The sequence below is a fragment of the Oryx dammah genome, unplaced genomic scaffold (assembly GCF_014754425.2).
Source record: "Oryx dammah isolate SB20612 unplaced genomic scaffold, SCBI_Odam_1.1 HiC_scaffold_15, whole genome shotgun sequence".
Classification (NCBI taxonomy): Eukaryota; Metazoa; Chordata; class Mammalia; order Artiodactyla; family Bovidae; genus Oryx; species Oryx dammah.
Window position 1 is genome coordinate 6,446,877 of NW_024070199.1, and position 18,722 is coordinate 6,465,598.

At 42.9% G+C, this 18,722-nt stretch overlaps 1 protein-coding gene across 1 annotated transcript in view; it reads left to right on the forward strand.

The window, feature by feature from the left end:
* Nucleotides 1-18,722, forward strand: part of GRM5 (glutamate metabotropic receptor 5) — a 138,250-nt gene that overhangs the window by 101,776 nt on the left and 17,752 nt on the right. The window contains exon 6 of the mRNA XM_040256544.1: nt 5,646-6,585. Coding sequence (XP_040112478.1) covers nt 5,646-6,585 — 940 coding nt within the window. The remainder of the gene's footprint in view (nt 1-5,645; nt 6,586-18,722) is intronic.

Consider the following 18,722-nt stretch of genomic DNA (forward strand, 5'->3'; position numbering starts at 1 on the left):
CTTTGGGTGAGGATTTAAGAAGGAAAAAGAAAAAAAATTAAACTGTATTTTTAGAGGAGGGGTGTGGTGGGTCATCCAGGGAACCACTTCCCTTTGGCCTCTGACATCCTTCCATCCTTCTAGCTGATCTAGCTTATGTCTTCCCTGGTGTGTCATCATCTTCCACTGCCATTCCTTGAGGTCAGTGTCACATCAGACTTGTAGGCTCCTCAGAATTCTAAATCTATATCCATGAATTTCCTTGTTGATTACATTCATTTCCATGTCTCTAATTTCTACTCACAGGTGATGCCTAAAGCTATACCTGCCACCCTGATGTCTCTCCTAAGCTTCTGCTTCTGTCTGCTCCACTGGTCATAAACATTTCAAATACTACATGTCCAAACTGGGACTAGATGTCATTCCTATAAACTGTGATCCTTTTCTTCCAACAGCCCTCTTCTCAGTTAATAGCACTACCGTTGGCTTGGTTGGAAGCCACTATCTATCTACCTCATCATTTCTTTCAGTACTAGCCCTGAAATATCTTTACCAGCTGAATGTTCTCAGGACAGTGGCTTTTAGTTCTCGCCCTATCTCCCCTTGACAGTCCTATTGTGATAGCTTTCTAACCATTTGGTTCACCTCTAGTCTCTACCTGCCATCCAGACCTCCTGAATTTCCAATCGATCTTCCCCCTCCGACTAGTCCTGGCCTTGAGACACTATAGTTCATGGGAAGCCTTAGGTAGGGTTAGGGATTTGTCATATAAGACATTCACATACTGGGTGAGAAGTCAGCTTGATGACCTCTACGGCTGGGCTGCCAACCCAGGGCCGGTTGTACAGTCATTGAACTTTGTTGTTGTTGTTCAGTCGCTCAGTTGTGTCTCATTCTTTGTGACCCCATGGTCTACAGCACGCCAGGCTTCCCTGTCCTTCACTCTCTCCCAGTGTTTGCTCAGTTTCATGTCCATTGAGTTGGTGTTGCGATCCAACCATCTCATTCTCTGTTGCCCCCTGCTTCTGCCCTCAATCTTTCCTAGCATGAGGATCTTTCCCAGTGAGTCAGCTCTTCACATCAGGTGGCCAAAGTATTGGAGCTTCAGGTTCAGCATCAGTCCTTCCAGTGAATATTCAGGGTTGATCTCCTTTAGGATGGACTGGTTTGATTTCCTTGCAGTCCAAGGGACTCTCAAGAGTCTTCTCCAACACCACAATCTGAAAGCATCAATTCTTCAGTGCTCAGCCTCCTTTATGATCCAACTCTCACATCCATTATTGAGCCCTCTTATTAAACAAAAAATCCTTTGTCCCACCCCTTATGTACTGATTCAAAATCTCTTGAGTTTAGACTCTTGAGTTGTATTTTTCTAGACTCTCCCAGTGACTGTGATGCACATTCATTTTTGGAAACTCTAAGATCTTATCCAATTATAAGATTCAGTGATTATAACACTCTAATCAGAATCCAATTTGCTATTCCAAAAGAATAGCTTCAAAAGTATTTTGTGCAATGGCAGCATCATTAAACTCAACATAAAGTCTTTGGAGTGGTTCATGTCAAATGAAAAAAAAAAAAAAACAACACTCATTTGAATGTATAAATTCTGACAAGTTTGTGAAAATAGTCACCACATTAGAGGCATCCCTTATACACATTTCTTCCAACACATATCTAGCAGAGCTTTCTTTAGGTTCACACATGATGTTAATAGGTTGCACATGAAAAGTTCAAGAATATATTTGACACAAAAATAGTGGTGAGTCTTATCATATAGAAAGCATTTAGTAATTAGTGTGCTAATTACATTTATACAAAAACAGTTAAGATTCAGTAAATCAGTATGGGCTAACAAAAAGAAGTGAGTCGAGGAAAAGCTCTCCTTGTTGCTTCATCGCTAAGTCGCATCCAGCTCTTTGCAAGTCCATGGACTATAGCCCGCTAGGTCCTGGGTCCACGGGGTTTCTGAGGCAAGAATATTGGAGTGCACTGCTGTTTCCTTCGCCAGGAGATCTTCCCAAACCAGGGACTGAACCTGCGTCTCCCTCATCGGCAGGTGGAGTCTACCACTGAGCCATCAGGGAAATATATATATATATATATATATACATACAGTGATTCTCTTTAGCTAATGAAGGGATTCCTGCTTCATGTACCACATAATATCTTTCCTCTATAAGTAAATTACTACAGTCGTTTAATAGCTCAGAACCTAGCAGGGGAAATAGACTCCTAGAGGATTAACTACAGTACATAATGAATTTCACTGTCATATCACTATTATAAACTGTTATGGAAGAACAATGATAGAAATGATTGGTCGCTATTTTCTTGTTGTAAAATAGTCTCTATGAGGAACAAATTTGTAACTACGAACCTTAACCCTATGGTATACTGAAGTCTCAGAAGCTGAATTCCTACATATAAACAGCATATGTGAACACGGTTGCCTAAACTATGGACACAGGTATAATCATTAGCAGGCATCCCTGGTGGCTCAGGTGGTAAAGAATCGGCTTTCAGTTCAGGAGACCCAGGTTCAATCTCTGGGTCGGAAGATCCCCTGGAGAAGGGAATGGCCCATTCCAATATTCTTGCCTGGAGAATTCCACAGACAGAGGAGCCTGACAGGCTACAGTCCGTGGGGTAACAAAGAGTCAGACACGACTGAGCAACTAACACACATATTCATCAGCAATGAGATTTGCATTTATTTATAATTCTATACACTATATAAACTGTCATATTTGCTCTGGCCTATCCACATACACACTTTTTAAAGTTAAAAGCACAGGTGTTTTAAATAAGCATATATTTTCCCACAGAAACTATTTTGTAAAGTGTGCTGGGGATCCTAAGCTAACTCACAAATCCTATTAAGCCCATAATGAATCTTATTATAAACTAATAGTACTATTTGAAACCTAAGATCTTGAAGAAAGAGACTGGCAAGTCAGAAATAAGGGAAAGGAAAAAGAATGTTTCCATTCCTTTTTACAACAGAGCTACCCTTAAACATATCTTGAAAGAACCACACACTTCTTTGTCACTATCAGGGAGAAAGAAATTTCCCTCTGCCCTTCTAGGTTCTTCTGGCTGGTCTAAGAATTAAATTGACACAAGACAACAAGAAGAGAAACCGAAGAGCTTAATAACCTGTCGACAGGGGAGAGACTCAGGAAAAATGAGGAACTCACCAACATGGCCAAAGCCCTTACCTTAAATACCATCGTCAGTTAAAAACAAAAGATGTTAAAGGTGGCGACAGTCAGCAAGGGGAGAAAAAGCACAGCAGTAGGGGGAACAAAGGTCATTATGCAGATTTAAGTCTTTGCCTTCTCCACCAATCAGAATTTCTAGTAATATTGGTCATCCTCCTCTTCTATACAGTGAGGGAGATCCCCTTACAAAGAGAGATTTCCCTTATAAATGCAAACATTTCTGACAAAAAGGCATCTCCTCCTATTTGGTTTTCAGAGTTTTTCCTTTGTCTGCCATTCCTTAGAAAATAACCAGCTTAAAATACTTAATATGTCAAAGAGACATATTTTGGGGTAGCAAATTCTGCTCCCCTATACCATCATCACATACTGTTTTTGCTGCTTCCCTTAGCTCTGATCAACCATTGACATTCAGTCACTTACTACAACACCCTTGACCATGAGATATAGGAAGTTACACCTGCATCAGTTAGGATCTGGTCTAGCTGCATCGCTGTTGTTTAGTCGCTCAGTCGTGTCTGACTCTTTTACGACCGCATGGGCTGTAGCCCACCAGGCTCCTCTGGCCATGGGATTTCCCAGGCAAGATTACTGGAGTGGGTGGCCATGTCCTTCTCCCTTGGCTGTATATATCAGGGAAATAAAAGTAGTTTACACAAGATAAATATGACATACATCATCCACAGCTAGTCAGTGGTTCCATGGTTAACAGGGACTCAGACTCCCTATATTTTTCTCTTCCAAATCCCAAAACATGTTTTCCAACTTTAATGTTACCTCAGAGTCTAAGATAACTACTGGAGCTCCAGCCATCACGTGTATAGTCCAGTCAACAGAAGGAGAAAGCAGGGAAAGGCACAAAAGGTACTTTCCAGTATGAACCACTTTCCTTTAAGGAGTCCTCTACTTACATCTTTCTGGCTAACACGTAGCCATATGGCACATCTAACTGCAAAGGCTGCTGGCAAATGTGGCATTTCAGTTGTATCCTTTATCCCCTCAAATGAAACTGGAGATATGTTGCTGAGGAGGAAGGGGAGAATGGATATCTGCAGGCCATTAGTAATCTCTGCTACATTGCTGAATTGTCTAATGTTCCAGATTACTTAACTCCTCTCTTGCTGCTGCTTAGCCACTTACAATCATCTTTCTGCAACCCCATGGACTATAGCCCAGCAGGCTCCTCTGTCCATGGGACTTTCCAGGCAAGAATATTGGAGTGGGTTGCCATGCTCTCCTCCAGGGGATCTTCCCAAACCAGGGATCAAACCCCAGTCTCCTGAACTGCGGGCAGATTCTTTACCACTGAGCCATCAGGGAAAACCAACTCCTCTCCTGCTCACTCAGTAAAGATATCTCAATTCTGTTTTAAAAATCTAATTGACAGGAATGATCCTTCTAGAGCAATGGTTCTCAACTCTGGCTGCACACTTAGAAGCCCTTGGAGTGCCTTTTAAAAATCCTGATGCCCAGGCCAGCGAAATCAGAAACTCTGGCAGTAAAACCTAAAAGCCACAGTATTCTTAAAAAATACCTAAGTGATTACAGTGTGTAGTCAAGCTTGAGAATCACTGTCCTAAAGACATTTTAAAAGAAGGCACATAACCCAAATGTTGCCACATTGCTGTGTTTTTTGCGGTAGAGTCAAAGACAGCATAGATGGGTCCAATGTTGGTCATCCTGGATGTCTTTACCTTTCCCATACCATCTCATCCACGTAAACAGTCTGTATCATTTCAAATAGTTCTCAAATCTCTCTACACCTTTATCTCATCCAAAATCCACACAACAACCCAAAGAATGTTTAAAACGCACACACACAAATCTGACCACTTCATTCCTCTGCATAGATCGCTCCAATGACTTCCCATCAATCTAAGACTCTTTGCCTGGCAAGATCCCCTCCTGCCTACATCCCAGGCTTATCTCGGGCCACTCACCACATTACTGTATGTGACCTCCTCCCATGCCCCCAAGCTCTTTCTGTACAATTGATTTATTTGCCAAACCAACCAAATCCACAAACAAAGCTAAACCTCAGTGCTTGCATTTGCTCATTCCTGTTGAAGGAGGCTTCACTACCCGCAGATGGAGTCAAGATCCTTGCTGTCTGTCAACACGGCCCTTATCCCACTTGTGAGTCTTTAAAAGTGCCCCCGCTTCCCCACCACGTTTGTTTGTTTGTTTAAGGGCAGGGAATAGGTTCTTTATCATTTTGTTTTCAGACCCAGAACAGCTCCTATCACAGAGTATACATTTCATAATCTAAAGATAAATATTTGATGACTGAATATCTGAGGAAAGGACTAGTATGGGATACTGAAGTTAAAAGGGTCGACTGGAGACTAACTGAGAGTCACAAGCATCTGCTTGTACCTTAGCACAGGTGACCCACATCCACATTTCTTCCCGCTTCTTCAATGGGTGTCTGTGTCTCTGCAGGTTGTGACTTGATCCCAGTGCAGTATCTCCGCTGGGGTGACCCCGAGCCCATCGCAGCCGTGGTGTTTGCCTGCCTTGGCCTGCTGGCCACCCTGTTTGTCACCGCGATCTTCATCATCTACCGAGATACGCCGGTAGTCAAGTCCTCCAGCAGGGAACTCTGCTACATTATCCTTGCCGGCATCTGCCTGGGCTACTTGTGTACCTTCTGCCTCATTGCAAAGCCCAAACAGATTTACTGCTACCTGCAAAGAATAGGCATTGGTCTCTCCCCAGCCATGAGCTACTCGGCTCTGGTCACCAAGACCAATCGGATTGCCAGGATCCTGGCTGGGAGCAAGAAGAAGATCTGTACCAAAAAGCCCCGATTCATGAGTGCCTGTGCCCAGCTGGTGATCGCGTTCATCCTCATATGCATTCAGCTGGGTATCATCGTCGCCCTGTTTATCATGGAGCCTCCAGATATAATGCACGACTACCCGAGCATTCGAGAGGTCTACCTGATCTGTAACACCACCAACCTGGGGGTCGTCACCCCTCTGGGATACAACGGACTGCTGATCCTGAGCTGCACCTTCTACGCCTTCAAGACCAGAAACGTTCCGGCGAACTTCAACGAGGCCAAGTACATCGCCTTCACGATGTACACCACCTGCATCATTTGGCTGGCCTTTGTGCCCATCTACTTCGGCAGCAACTACAAGATCATCACCATGTGCTTCTCCGTCAGCCTCAGCGCCACGGTGGCGCTCGGCTGCATGTTCGTGCCCAAGGTGTACATCATCCTGGCCAAACCCGAGAGGAACGTGCGCAGCGCCTTCACCACGTCCACCGTGGTGCGCATGCACGTGGGCGACGGCAAGTCCTCCTCGGCTGCCAGCAGGTCCAGCAGCCTGGTCAACCTGTGGAAGAGGAGGGGCTCCTCTGGGGAAACCCTAAGGTAAAGCTTGTGGAGGGTGTGGGGGGCTGTAGCGGGGGCGGGGGGGCGGGGGGTGCCTGGCCCCTGTGGCCGAAGCAGTGGCCTTTGTTTCCCGGGGCTTTTACATGGAAAATAGCTGAGGAACTAAAACTAGGGGAGGCGGGGTGCTGGCTAAGGGTTTTGGACATCAGCCTTGAATGGTTTTTGTGGAAAGAATTGGATATGAACCTATAAGTGGATATGGGACCTAGTGACTTAGCCTAAGCCTAGAAATTTAGAAGTTGAGATAAAGGAAAAAAAGCAAAGACTTGGGGCAAAGGGAAGTGAGGTCAGAAGGACTGGGAGGGCACAGCTAAGTCACTAAGGCAAGGCAAGGTGTCTGGGTCCTGAGGGGGACAGAGATCCACTGTGGACTCAATTCTGACTCACTAGAATGGAGCAGAAAGGAGCGTAGAGAGCAGAGCGCCAAGAGCCTTACCGTCTGCACTCACACGGCTCTGAATCTTTCTCGAGCCCAGACGAACCCCTGACTGCCTGTGCCACAGAGATGCAAGAGTGTAGAACTGGTCTTTTCATTCTTAAGGGGCAACGTGAACTCCTGGGACATGTCTAAGGAGCTGAAAGGGGCAGAACAACAGAGTGGTTTTGCCTATAATCAGCCTTAACAAGCAGCCAGTTCCCCATGCTCCTGCTATCCCACCCCACCCACCAAGGTCAGTGTCCCAGGTAACAGTTTTTGACCAACCGCCATCAGAAAAGAATCTGAAGCCAACACCCAAGGCCACCCCCCCTCCCCCCATATGAGGGACTAAATCGCTTCAAAAGGCAATGAGATCATCTTAGTGGCCTGAGAACCATTTTGGAGGTGTCAAAAAGGCTACATAGACTGTTACTGGGAATAACATTTAAGAATGCATCTCAAAAGAACCAGTCAGAATACCATCCGCTAACTCTTACAGAGATTTGAGAATTTTCTGAAAATATGGATAGACAAGTGGGAGAGAAATACTTTTCAAACGGAAGATAAATAGCTAAACACGAATCCTTGAACAATTCTCTTACCCCATCATTTAGCCAGCATGAAAAGTCTTACTTTCCAGTCAGCCCTAATTCATCAAAGCCTGAATGACGGGTGATGGTAAAGGTACTTTGTCTGCTGAGGACTAAAACAGATTTCACAAAATGCTTGGAGTTTATCCACACCGCCCAACTCATTTGCATTGTTACCTTGCCTCCTTGTCTCTTTCAATTCTCTTCTGATTCCTGTATGCCTCTCATCTCTTTCCGTATATACTGTGAAAGGTATTCAACTAACTTGTAAGCCTTGGTAAAAAATAACCTCTTCTACTTCTTCACTAAATCCTGGAAATGCCATGGTCTATACAGAAGACCATCCATATATCTAACTGCAGGCATACTTTCTGTCTACCTTCCTGACTCCACTCTCAAACATTCTTTTTCTGCAACTCTGCATGATCAGCCTTTTATTTTGTCTAAGAAAATTTATTTTTCCAAGCTTTCATTTTATCAGCCTTTCTTTAAACTCTCTTCAAATATAATCTTCCAGGGCATCCTGACAAAAGAAATGGGTTGCTGGAGGGAATGTTGTGAGTCTGTACCTAAGTACCCCAAAACTCACCAGGGTAGGCTCCTTAGAGAGAGGATGCAGCAATGGTGAAGAGCACTGACCTTGAAGCCAGCTTGTCCTGAGTTTGAACAATGGCACTGCCATTTCTTCTCTCTGAGCCTTAGTTTCTTCCTCTGCCATATTGAGATCCTATCGACTACCTCACAGGATCATCAAGAGTGAAAGAAATAGTGTGTGCAAAGGCCAGGCAAACAGTAGACAGGTTAGTGGAGGTAGCAGAGTGCAGAGCTGGGCAGCATGGAATTGAACAGCAACACCATCACTCACCAGCTGTATGACCAACCATAGGCAAGTTACATGACCTCTCTATACCTCGATTCCTCCTCTGATGAATGAAACACATATTACATACAGTGGTTATAAGACTAAATGAGTAAATATACGTAAGTGCCTGCCAGTACATACCAGGGACATACAGTACGTACCGGGGACAGAGGAGCCTGGTGGGCTACAGTCCATGGGGTCACAAAGAGTCGGACACGACTTAAGGACTAAACGACAACAGCAAGTACTACTGAAGTGTTTTCTATTATTATTCAATTCAGTTGTTCAGTCCTGTCTGACTCTTTGCAACCCCATGGACTGCAGCACGCCAGGCTTCCCTGTCCTCCACCAACTCCCAAAGCTTACTCAAACTCATGTCCATCAAGTTGGTGATGTCATCCAACCATCTCATCCTCTGTCATCCCCTTCTCCTCCCACCTTCAATCTTTTCCAGCATCAGGGTCTTTTCCAATGAGTCAGTCTTCCCATCAGGTGGCCAAAGTATTAAGAGTTTCAGATTCAGCCTCAGTCCTTCCAATGAATATTCAGGACTGATTTCTTTTAGGATGGACTGGTTGGATCTCCTTGCAGTCCAAGGGCCTCTCAAGAGTCGTCTCCAACACCACAGTTCAAAAGCATCAATTCTTCAGTGCTCAGCTTTCTTTATAGCCCAACTCTCACATCCATACATGACTACTGGAAAAACCATAGCTTTGACTAGACAGACCTTTGTTGGCAAAGTAATGTCTCTGCTTTTTAATATGCTGTCTAGGTTGGTTACAGCTTTTCTTCCAAGAAGCAAGCATTTTTTAATTTCATGGCTGCAATCACCATCTGCAATGATTTTGGAGCCCCCCAAAATAAAGTCCCTCACTGTTTCCATTGTTTACCCATCTATTTGCCATGAAATGATGGGACCAGATGCCATGATCTTAGTTTTTTGAATGTTGAGTTTTAAGCCAGCTCTTCACTCTCTTTCACTTTCATCCAGAGGTTCTTGAGTTCTTCTTTGCTTTCTGTGATAAGGGTGGTGTCATCTGCGTATCTGAGGTTATTGATATTTCTCCCAGCAATCTTTTTTCCAGCTTGTGCTTCATCCAGCCCAGCAAAATACATGATGTATTTTGCATATAAGTTAAATAAGCAGCATGACAATATACAGCCTTGACGTACTCCTTTCCCAATTTGGAACCAGTCAGTTGATCCATGTCTGGTTATAACTGTTGCTTCTTAACCTGCATAAAGATTTCTCAGGAGGCAGGTCAGGTGGTCTAGTTTTTCCATCTCTTGAAGAATTTTCCACAGTTTGTTGTGATCTACACTGTCAAAGGCTTTGGCATAATCAATAAAGCAGAAATAGATGTTTTTCTGGAATTCTCTTGCTTTTTCTGTGATCCAACGGATGTTGGCAATTGATCTCTGGTTACTCTGCCTTTTCTAAATCCAGCTTGAACATCTGGAAGTTCTTGGTTCACGTACTGTTGAAGCCTGGCTTGGAGAATTTTGAGCATTACTTTACTGGTGTGTACTAACTTAACAACTGTCCATCTTTTTCCGCACCTGAAAGTGTCTATGTCGGGTATGCAATAAGGACGATCTTAATAACAAACAGAACATCATAAAAGGCAGGACAGACCTAAAGATATAGTGATTATATAGCCTGGGCCTGCTCGAGTATCTGTGTTTTCACCTTGTCCAGCTGTATGCCCGACTAAAGAGCACAGCCTTTGCAGGGTAAGCTTGGGAGTGGAGGCCTTGTCTACCTTGTTCATCACTGTGCCTCTAGTGCCTAGAAGTACAGAGAAGGGTGCCTGTCACATAGATGACACTCAGTAATCATTCGTTGGTATGTCTGTTGAATGAATGGATTGGAGAAGGTAGTAATGTGGTAGTTATTTTTTGCTTGTCTTCAAGTATGCACACTACTGCCCCCTAGTGGTTCTTTCATAAGCTCAAGCTTGCAGTGATCTGTATTAAAGATACCCTCTGCACTCACTCCTGGGGTCATCAGTTTCTGCTCAAGACTGGGATCATTAATCCCATCCACAGATCTCATGTTTTGCTATAATTCTAACATTCCTCTAGTAACACTGAATTACTGTTTTCAACTATCTCATTTCTAATGGCAACATAAGCAACAAAATTCACTGATAATGCTAATGCATGCATGCATGCTAAATTGCTTCAGTCATATCTGACTCTTGTGGCCCCATGGATTGTAGCCTGCCAGGCTCCTCTGTCCGTGGGATTTTGCACGCAAGAATACTGGAGTGGGTTGCCTTGCCCTCCTCTAGGGGATCTTCCTCACCCAAGGATCAAACCTACATCTCTTTCTTCTCCTGCATTGGCAGACAGGTTCTTTACCATGGTACCACCTGGAAAGTCCATACAAAAATAGGAGTTCTCAAGATTTGGGGCAGTATTTTAACTTGTTTCCCCTATGAGGTCATGTAGTTATTAATGACTAGATTTTGCAGTTAGTATATCTGGGTATTAGAAAATCAAAGAAGTTACAGTGGGAATTTTGGCTACTGTTGGCTTTTCTGTATGCAGTCTTGGCAAGTTCTGGTCTATGTGATTATAGCTGAGATAGGCTACACTCTTGATTATACAGAAACTTCTTTCTACTATTAACCAAGATATTCAGGCTGTAACCTGCTTTTGACATAAAGAAGATGAAAGGCCAGAGAAAGCTAGCATACCCTTGCATCACATATATTCCACAGCAGCTCCCCGTTGTGAAGCTATAATTCTAAAAAATAAATTAGATCCAAATTAAAATTCTTCTTATAGCACTTCCCTGATGGCTCAGTGGTAAAGCATCCACCTGCTAATGCAAGGACATGGGTACCATCCCAGGGTCGGGAAAATCCCCTGGAGAAGGAAATGGCTACCCACTCCAGTATTCTTGCCTGGGAAATCCCATGGACAGAGGAGACTGGTGGGCTACAGTCCATGGGATCATAAAGAGTTGGACACGACTTAGCAACAAAACAACAATGAAAATTCCTCTATACCTCCCATGAGCCTTCAAACTAAGTATTCCTTCTCTGTGGTCCAAAATCAAGAAGTTCAGAACACTGTAGACATAACTGCTTGTATATGGATTTCTGTCTCCTTTTATAGTTTTCTAGAGGCCACTGTATATCACTTTACCTGTCACACTGGGCTTATTTAAAGGCAAGCAAGTGGACTTGGGTGCTCCAAATATTTTCTCATTTTAGTCTGAATTACCTTCATTAGTTGCGCTTCTCAGTTTTGCATCCTGTAATATGCCAATGGGCCCACTACTGGGATCTAGAGTGAGCTTAACGGTGTAACCTAAGTCTGTGGATGTCAGTCTCTGGGGAGAAGCTGCCATGCCTGCCTGGCTCTGCTCCCCTCCATGCAATGTGTGAAGAGACAGGCTGCCGTAAACCCGCACTAGCTGCCGTAAATCTGCACTGGGTGCCGTAAACCCGCACTAGCTGCTGTAAAGCTGCGCTGGGTATAGGCCCTCTCTCTGAAAAGGCTTATACATGTCTCTTCCACATCTCATGGCAGACGGTGAGGGCTCTGTTTTAAAAGAGGACACTAACTGCCTAATTTAAAATGAGAAACATTAATAACTTCTGAGGTTATAGTGACTACATTTCCAAAGGTTAGTCCATCCTCTTTGTGAATTTGAACAAGGTACTTGAGTCTGCTTCCTCACCTGTGAAATGGTATTACAGTGTTGTGAGGAGTGGCCGAATTCATATGTATTGAATGCGTCCTAGGAACACAAGGAAAGCACTCAATAGATGGTAGATAAATCTTTTAGAAGAAGTGTTCAGCTGCAAGTAAACTTGCTTTTCAGAGACTTATATGACTTGTTTGCTTTTCATTTCCACGTGTTACTAAAAGTATGCAGATAGACTGTTCCTGGCATTCCTCCAGCACTCACCTATGCCGGAGCCAACTTCCTCGGGCCTCTTACTGATGTATGTGCAAGAGCTCCATGCATGGCACCCCCTTATGAGGGAAAGCAGTATGCTTCTAAGAGTCCCCTAAGAATTGCCTTTAGGTCTTATTGGCCCAGACTGTCTCATATAATAGCTACCCCTAGCTGCAAGACAGTGTAAGAAAGCATGCGTTTCGTTTAGTTTTCACATCTTCTATTATGGAAACTGAAAGGGAGGGAGGAGGTGTCAGGGGCTTGTTGGATACACCAAGAGCAGTGTCTCCCATGGACAGTGGCAGCACTTACCAGTTTAGCAGTAGTAATACTCATGGGCTTCCCAGGTGGCTCAGTAGTAAAGAATCCTCCTGCCAATGCAGGAGATGTGGGTTCAATCCCTGGGTCAGGAAAACCCCCTTGCAGAAGAAAATGGCAATGCACTCCAGTATTTTTGCCTGGGAAATCCCATTGACAGAGGAGCCTGGCAGGCTACATCCATGGAGTCACAAAAGTCAGAAGTGACTTAGCATGTACACACACACACACACACAGAATAATACTAATAGAATTGTCTAGTGGTCACAGAATACTTTGGCCACCTGATGCAAAGAGCTGACTCACTGGAAAAGACCCTCATGCTGGGAAAGATTTGAAGGCAGGAAGAGAAGGGGGCAAAAGAGGATGAGATGATTGGATGGCATCATTGACTCAATGGACATGAGTCTGAGCAAACTCCAGGAGGCAGTGAAGGACAGGGAAGTCTGGCATGCTGCAATCTATGGGGTCGCAAAGAGTCAGACACAACTGAGTGATTGAGCAACAACAACACAAAATGTTTAAAGTAGAAGCAATAATTATTCCCATTTTTCAAATGAAGGGTTTGAGGTCCAGAGTGGGTAGAACACTTGCCCATAGTCTCATGACTAGTAAGTTATGGAGCAGCTTTTTATTCAGGCCTTAGCTCTTTGGCTTTGGAGCAGAGCATTTCCCACAATGTATTCTTTGGTAAGCTAGTGTCACAAACCGTTCCTTGAAAAAAAAAGTTATTTGGTCAAACAAGCTTGAAAAAACTCTATTACTGGTGATAAACACTGAGAAGCCTTGCGGTGTGTACACCAATCATTCATTTGTGAATTCTTTTCCAACTCTTCCCAAGATTGCTGAGCATAACACTATTTTTTCAAGTAACTCTCCTAACGTTCTGGAGAGTTGATACTACAAGCAGGATTCTCTTTGGAAACCATCACCATAGCCAAAAAAGAAGAAACGGTTCAGGGGGTGAAGAATAGTTCCTATCTTTAGTGAGAAGGAGGCTAGAAAGAGCCAATTCCACCTCCAATCATGGAGAGAATCACTTTTGTTCTCTGAGCACCGAAGGGAAGCACAGAGCCTAATTCTAACAGATAGAAAAGTTTCCTGAGAAGTTAGATAGGCTCATCCTAGAGCACAAAAAACAAAAATGCCTGGAGTCAGTCATTCAGTTCACTGAAATAGCAAGGGGAGATTTTTATTTAAAAGAGAGTGAGTCACTACAGATTTTATACATATATATAGAAATGTATTATTTGTGCCGTCAATGTATAGAGGTCCCTGTGATTAACATTTTGGTTCTAGACCCTAATTTTCCAGCACGACACGGTGAGTGTCAAATCACTGTCAGGAAGATAATGTCATGCTTCTGTTTAGGGCCTTCACTTCAGCTGCAAATTGACAAATGAACACAAAGCCAGTTCTGACCTAAATAAAGCGTTGAATTTGATGTGTCTAAAGTTCTAGCCCTTCAACAGTCAGAAATGCCAGGGTCATGGGCCTGAGGTTGTGAGAAGCAGTGGGCCTTTTGTGGCTAAATGAATGACAGAGGCCTAGAGCCCTGAATGATAAATTTTCTCAGAAGGTAAAACCCTCCCCAGGGATCCTAGTCAGGTGGCAGAGACATTAGCTCTGTCTCCACCTTAATTTTAGAAACTATCATTTGCCACTTTTGTTTTAATTAACTAATTAACTTTGGTCTAATTAACATTGTCGTGAAGGCCCACTTTAGGCTAGTTTCTAAAGCAACTGTCTAAGCCCTTTCACATTCATCGCCCGAATTACAATGTACCTGGAAAACTGGCTCTCTTGTGTGAATTCCAATATATCCAACTATTAGAGCTTTGAAGATTTCCAGCTGCTTAGATTTCATTAAGTGGTGATTCGTCTTGATAAAGTGATTTGCATGCTAACTGTCCCTCTCTAGAATTGTCTGCCTCTTTCTTCTCTCTCTCCAGATCTTTTTTATCTTCCAAGGTTCAGGTTCCTCAAAGAAACTCTCTGAGATTAAACTACCTCTTAGACTTTTCCTCATCTGGACTCAGAACATTTAGCATGCATTCCTCACGCCTTCTTCATTTATTATTTATTCACAAGCAATTACTGAGAACTGAGGATTGCCAGGCACTGTGCTAGGTCCTGGGGATCTGAGGGTTATTTTGTGTATGTACACAATAGTTTCACAACATAGCTAATGAGCTATTAAAAGTATCTGGATTAACATATACACACTATATAAAACAGATAACAAATAAGTAGCTACTGTATAGCACAGGGAACTCTACTCAATATTTTGTAATAACCAACAACAGAAAAGAATCTGAAAAGGAACATACACATATATATTTTTAAGAGGTACATGTGTGTGTACTAAGTTGCTCAGGTGGACTCTTTGTGACCCCATGGACTGTAGACCACCAGGCTTCTCTGTTCATGGTATTTACGAGGCAAAGATACTAGAGTGAGTTGGTATTTCCTCCTCCCGGGGATATTCCCAACTCAGGGGTCAAACCCATATCTCTTATGTCTCCTGCATTGGTAGGGAGATTCTTTACCACTAGCGTCACCTGAGAGCCCTGGGCGAATGTAATTCAGGTGACTATTATATCTACTACTGTGGGCAAGAATCCCCTAGAAGAAATGGTGTAGCTCTCATAGTCAACAGAAGAGCCTGAAATGCAGTAATTGGGAGCGATCTCAAAAATGACAGATGAGATTGGTGCATTTCCAAGGCAAATTATTCAACATCACAGTAATCCAGGTCTATGCCCCAACCACTAATGCTGAAGAAGCTGAAATTGAACAGTTCTATGAAGACCTACAAGACTTTCTAGAACTAACACCAAAAGAGATGTCCTTTCCATCTTAGGGGACTGGAATGCAAAAGTAGGAAGTCAATAGATATGTGGAGTAGCTGGCAAGTTTTGCCTCGGAGTACAAAATGAAGCAGGCAAAGACTAACAGAATTTTGCCAAGAGAATGCACTGGTCCTAGCAAACACCCTCTTTCAACAACACAAGAGAAGACTCTACACATGGACATCATGAGACAGACAACACCGAAATCAGACTGATTATATTCTCTGCAGCCGAAGACTGAGAAGCTCTATAGAGTCAGCAAAAACAAGACCTGGAGTTGACTGTTGCTCAGATCATGAACTCTGTACTGCAAAATTCAGACTTAAATTGAAGAAAATAGGGAAAGGCATTCATGTATGATATAAATCAAATCTGCTATGATTATATAGTGGAAGTAACAAATAGTTTCAAGGGATTAGATCTGATAGACAAAGTGCCTGAAGAACTAAGGATGGAGATCTATAACATTGTACAGGAGGTGGTTACCAGAATCATTTAAAAGAAAAAGAAATGCAAGAAGACAAAATGGTTGTCAGAGGAGACCTTACAAACAGCTGAGAAAAAAAGACGCAAAAGGCAAAGAAGAAAGGGAAAAATATATCCAACTGAATGCAAAGTTCCAAAGAATAGCAAGGAGAGTTAAGAAAGCCTTCTTAAGGGAACAGTACAAATAAATAAGAGGAAAACAATAAAATGGGAAAGACTAGAGATTTCTTCAAAAAAATTGGAGATGCCAAGGAACTATTTCATGCAAAGATGGGGACAATAAAGGACAGAAAGAGCAAGAACCTAACAGAAGCAGAAGAGATTAAGAAGAGATGGAAAGAATAAAAAGAAAAACTTTTTTTTTTAAGAAAAAAGATGTCTTAATGACATGGATAACCACAATGGTGTGGTCACTCACCTAGGGTCAATATCCTGGAGTGTGAAGCCAAGTGAGCCTTAGGAAGCATTACTAAAAACAAAGCTAGTGGAAGTGATGGAATTCCAGCTGAACTATTTTAAATCCTTAAAAATGATGCTGTTGAAGTGTTGCACTCAATATGCCAGCAAATATGGAAAACTCAGCAGTGGCCATAGGACTAGAAAAGGGCAGTTTTCATTCCAATCCCAAAGAAGGGCAATGCCAAACAATGTTAAGACTACTGCACAATTGCACTCATGTCACACACTATAAAGGTAATACTCAAAATCCTTCAAGCTAGGCTTCAATTGTATGTGAACCAAGAACTTTCAGATGTGTGAGCTGGATTTTAGAAAAGACAGAGAAACAAGAGATCAAATTGCCAACATCCACTGGATCATATAAAAAGCAAGGGAATTCCAGAATAATATCTACTTCTGCTTCATTGACTACATTAAAGCCTTTGACTGTGTGGATCACAATAAACTGTAGAAAATTCTTCAAGAGATGGGAATACCAGACCACCTTATCTGACCCCTGAGAAACCTGTATACAGGTCAAGAAACAACAGTTAGACCCAGACATGGAACAATGGACAGGTTCAAAATTGGGAAAGGAGGACTTCAAGACTATATGTTGTCACCTTGCCTATTTAACTTCTATGCAGGTACATCATGAGAAATGCCAGGCTAGATGAATCCCAAGCTGGAATCAAGACTGCCAGGAGAAATAGCAATAACCTCAGCAATGCAGATGATACTACCCTAATGGCAGAAAGCAAAGAGGAACAACAGAGATTCTTGATGAGGGTGAGGAGAGTGGAAAAGCTGGCTTAAAATTCAACATTCAAAAAACTAAGACCATGACATTCTGTCCCATCACTTCATGAAAACAGAAGGTGAAAAAAGGGTAACAATGGCAGATTTTATTTTCTTTGGCTTCAAAATCACTGTGGATGATGACTGCAGCCATGAAATTAAAAGAAAAGCTATTACAAACCTAGACAGCATATTAGAAAGCATATATCACTTTGCCAACAAAGATCTGTCTAGTCAAAACTATGGTTTTTCCAGTAGTCAAGTATGGATGTGAGAGTGGACTATAAAGAAAGCTGAGCGCTGAAGAATTGATGCTTTCAAAGTGCAGTGCTGGACAGACTTCTGGAAATCCCTTTGACTTCAAGGAGATCAAACCAGTCAAATCCTAAAGGAAATCAATATTTCCTGAATATTCATTGGAAGAACTGATGCTGAAGCTAAAACTGTAAAACTTTGGCCACCTCACACGAACAGCTGACTCACTGGAAAAGACCCTGATGCAGGGGAATATTAAAGGCTCAGAGAAGGGGAAAACAGGATGAGATGGTTACATGGGATCACCAACTCAGTGGACGTGAGTTTGAGCAAACTCCCGTAGCTGGTAATGGACAGGGAGGCCTGACGTGCTGCAGTCCATGGGGTCGCAAAGAGTCAGACATGACTGAGCAACTGAGCTGAATAGACTGAAGTTTAGTAAAGGGATACAGGATACTTATTAAGAGTCTACAGGGGAATAGAGGGGCCCAAACGTAGGAGCAGTCAATTGTACATGTTAAGAATTAGCAAAACTTCTCAAAGGAAACAATTCAAATGATAAAAATTATTTAAACATTTCAATGTCTACTTAGATGTCCTCAGGACTTCTTTACTGGCTAAGAGGACAGAGAAGAGCTCTCTCTTCCTACCAGGGAAGGCCCCTGGTAATATGACAACTCCTGCCTTGACCAGCCTTGCATCTCATCCCTCCCTGCTTGACTTTCCATACCGACCTGCTCACAAGTTTCCAGCTTTCAGGCCTCTATCAGGGTGGTGCCATTGGTATTAAGTATACCTGGCCCACTCACCTTCAGCTCTCACTTGGCCAACTCAGACCCATTTTTAACATCATTTCTACTGGAAATTCTGTCCTGACCATCTGGAACATTACAGGGGCATAGGCCTCTCTCTTCACAGTCCACGAGCTTCTCCCTACCCAGAATTTATCATCTTTGTTGTTATTACCTGCTTAACTGTGAACCCCCTCCCCACATGCACGTGTGCACATGTACACACATATTCACAATACCATGAATTTACTAAGCACAGGAGCCACAAACACATACACACAATGCCGTGGATTTACTAAGCACAGGAGCCACGTCTTACTCTTTTTCTGTGTAGTTGATACCCAGCACAGTACCAGACACATAGTCAGTGCTCAAATATACTTGTTAAATGA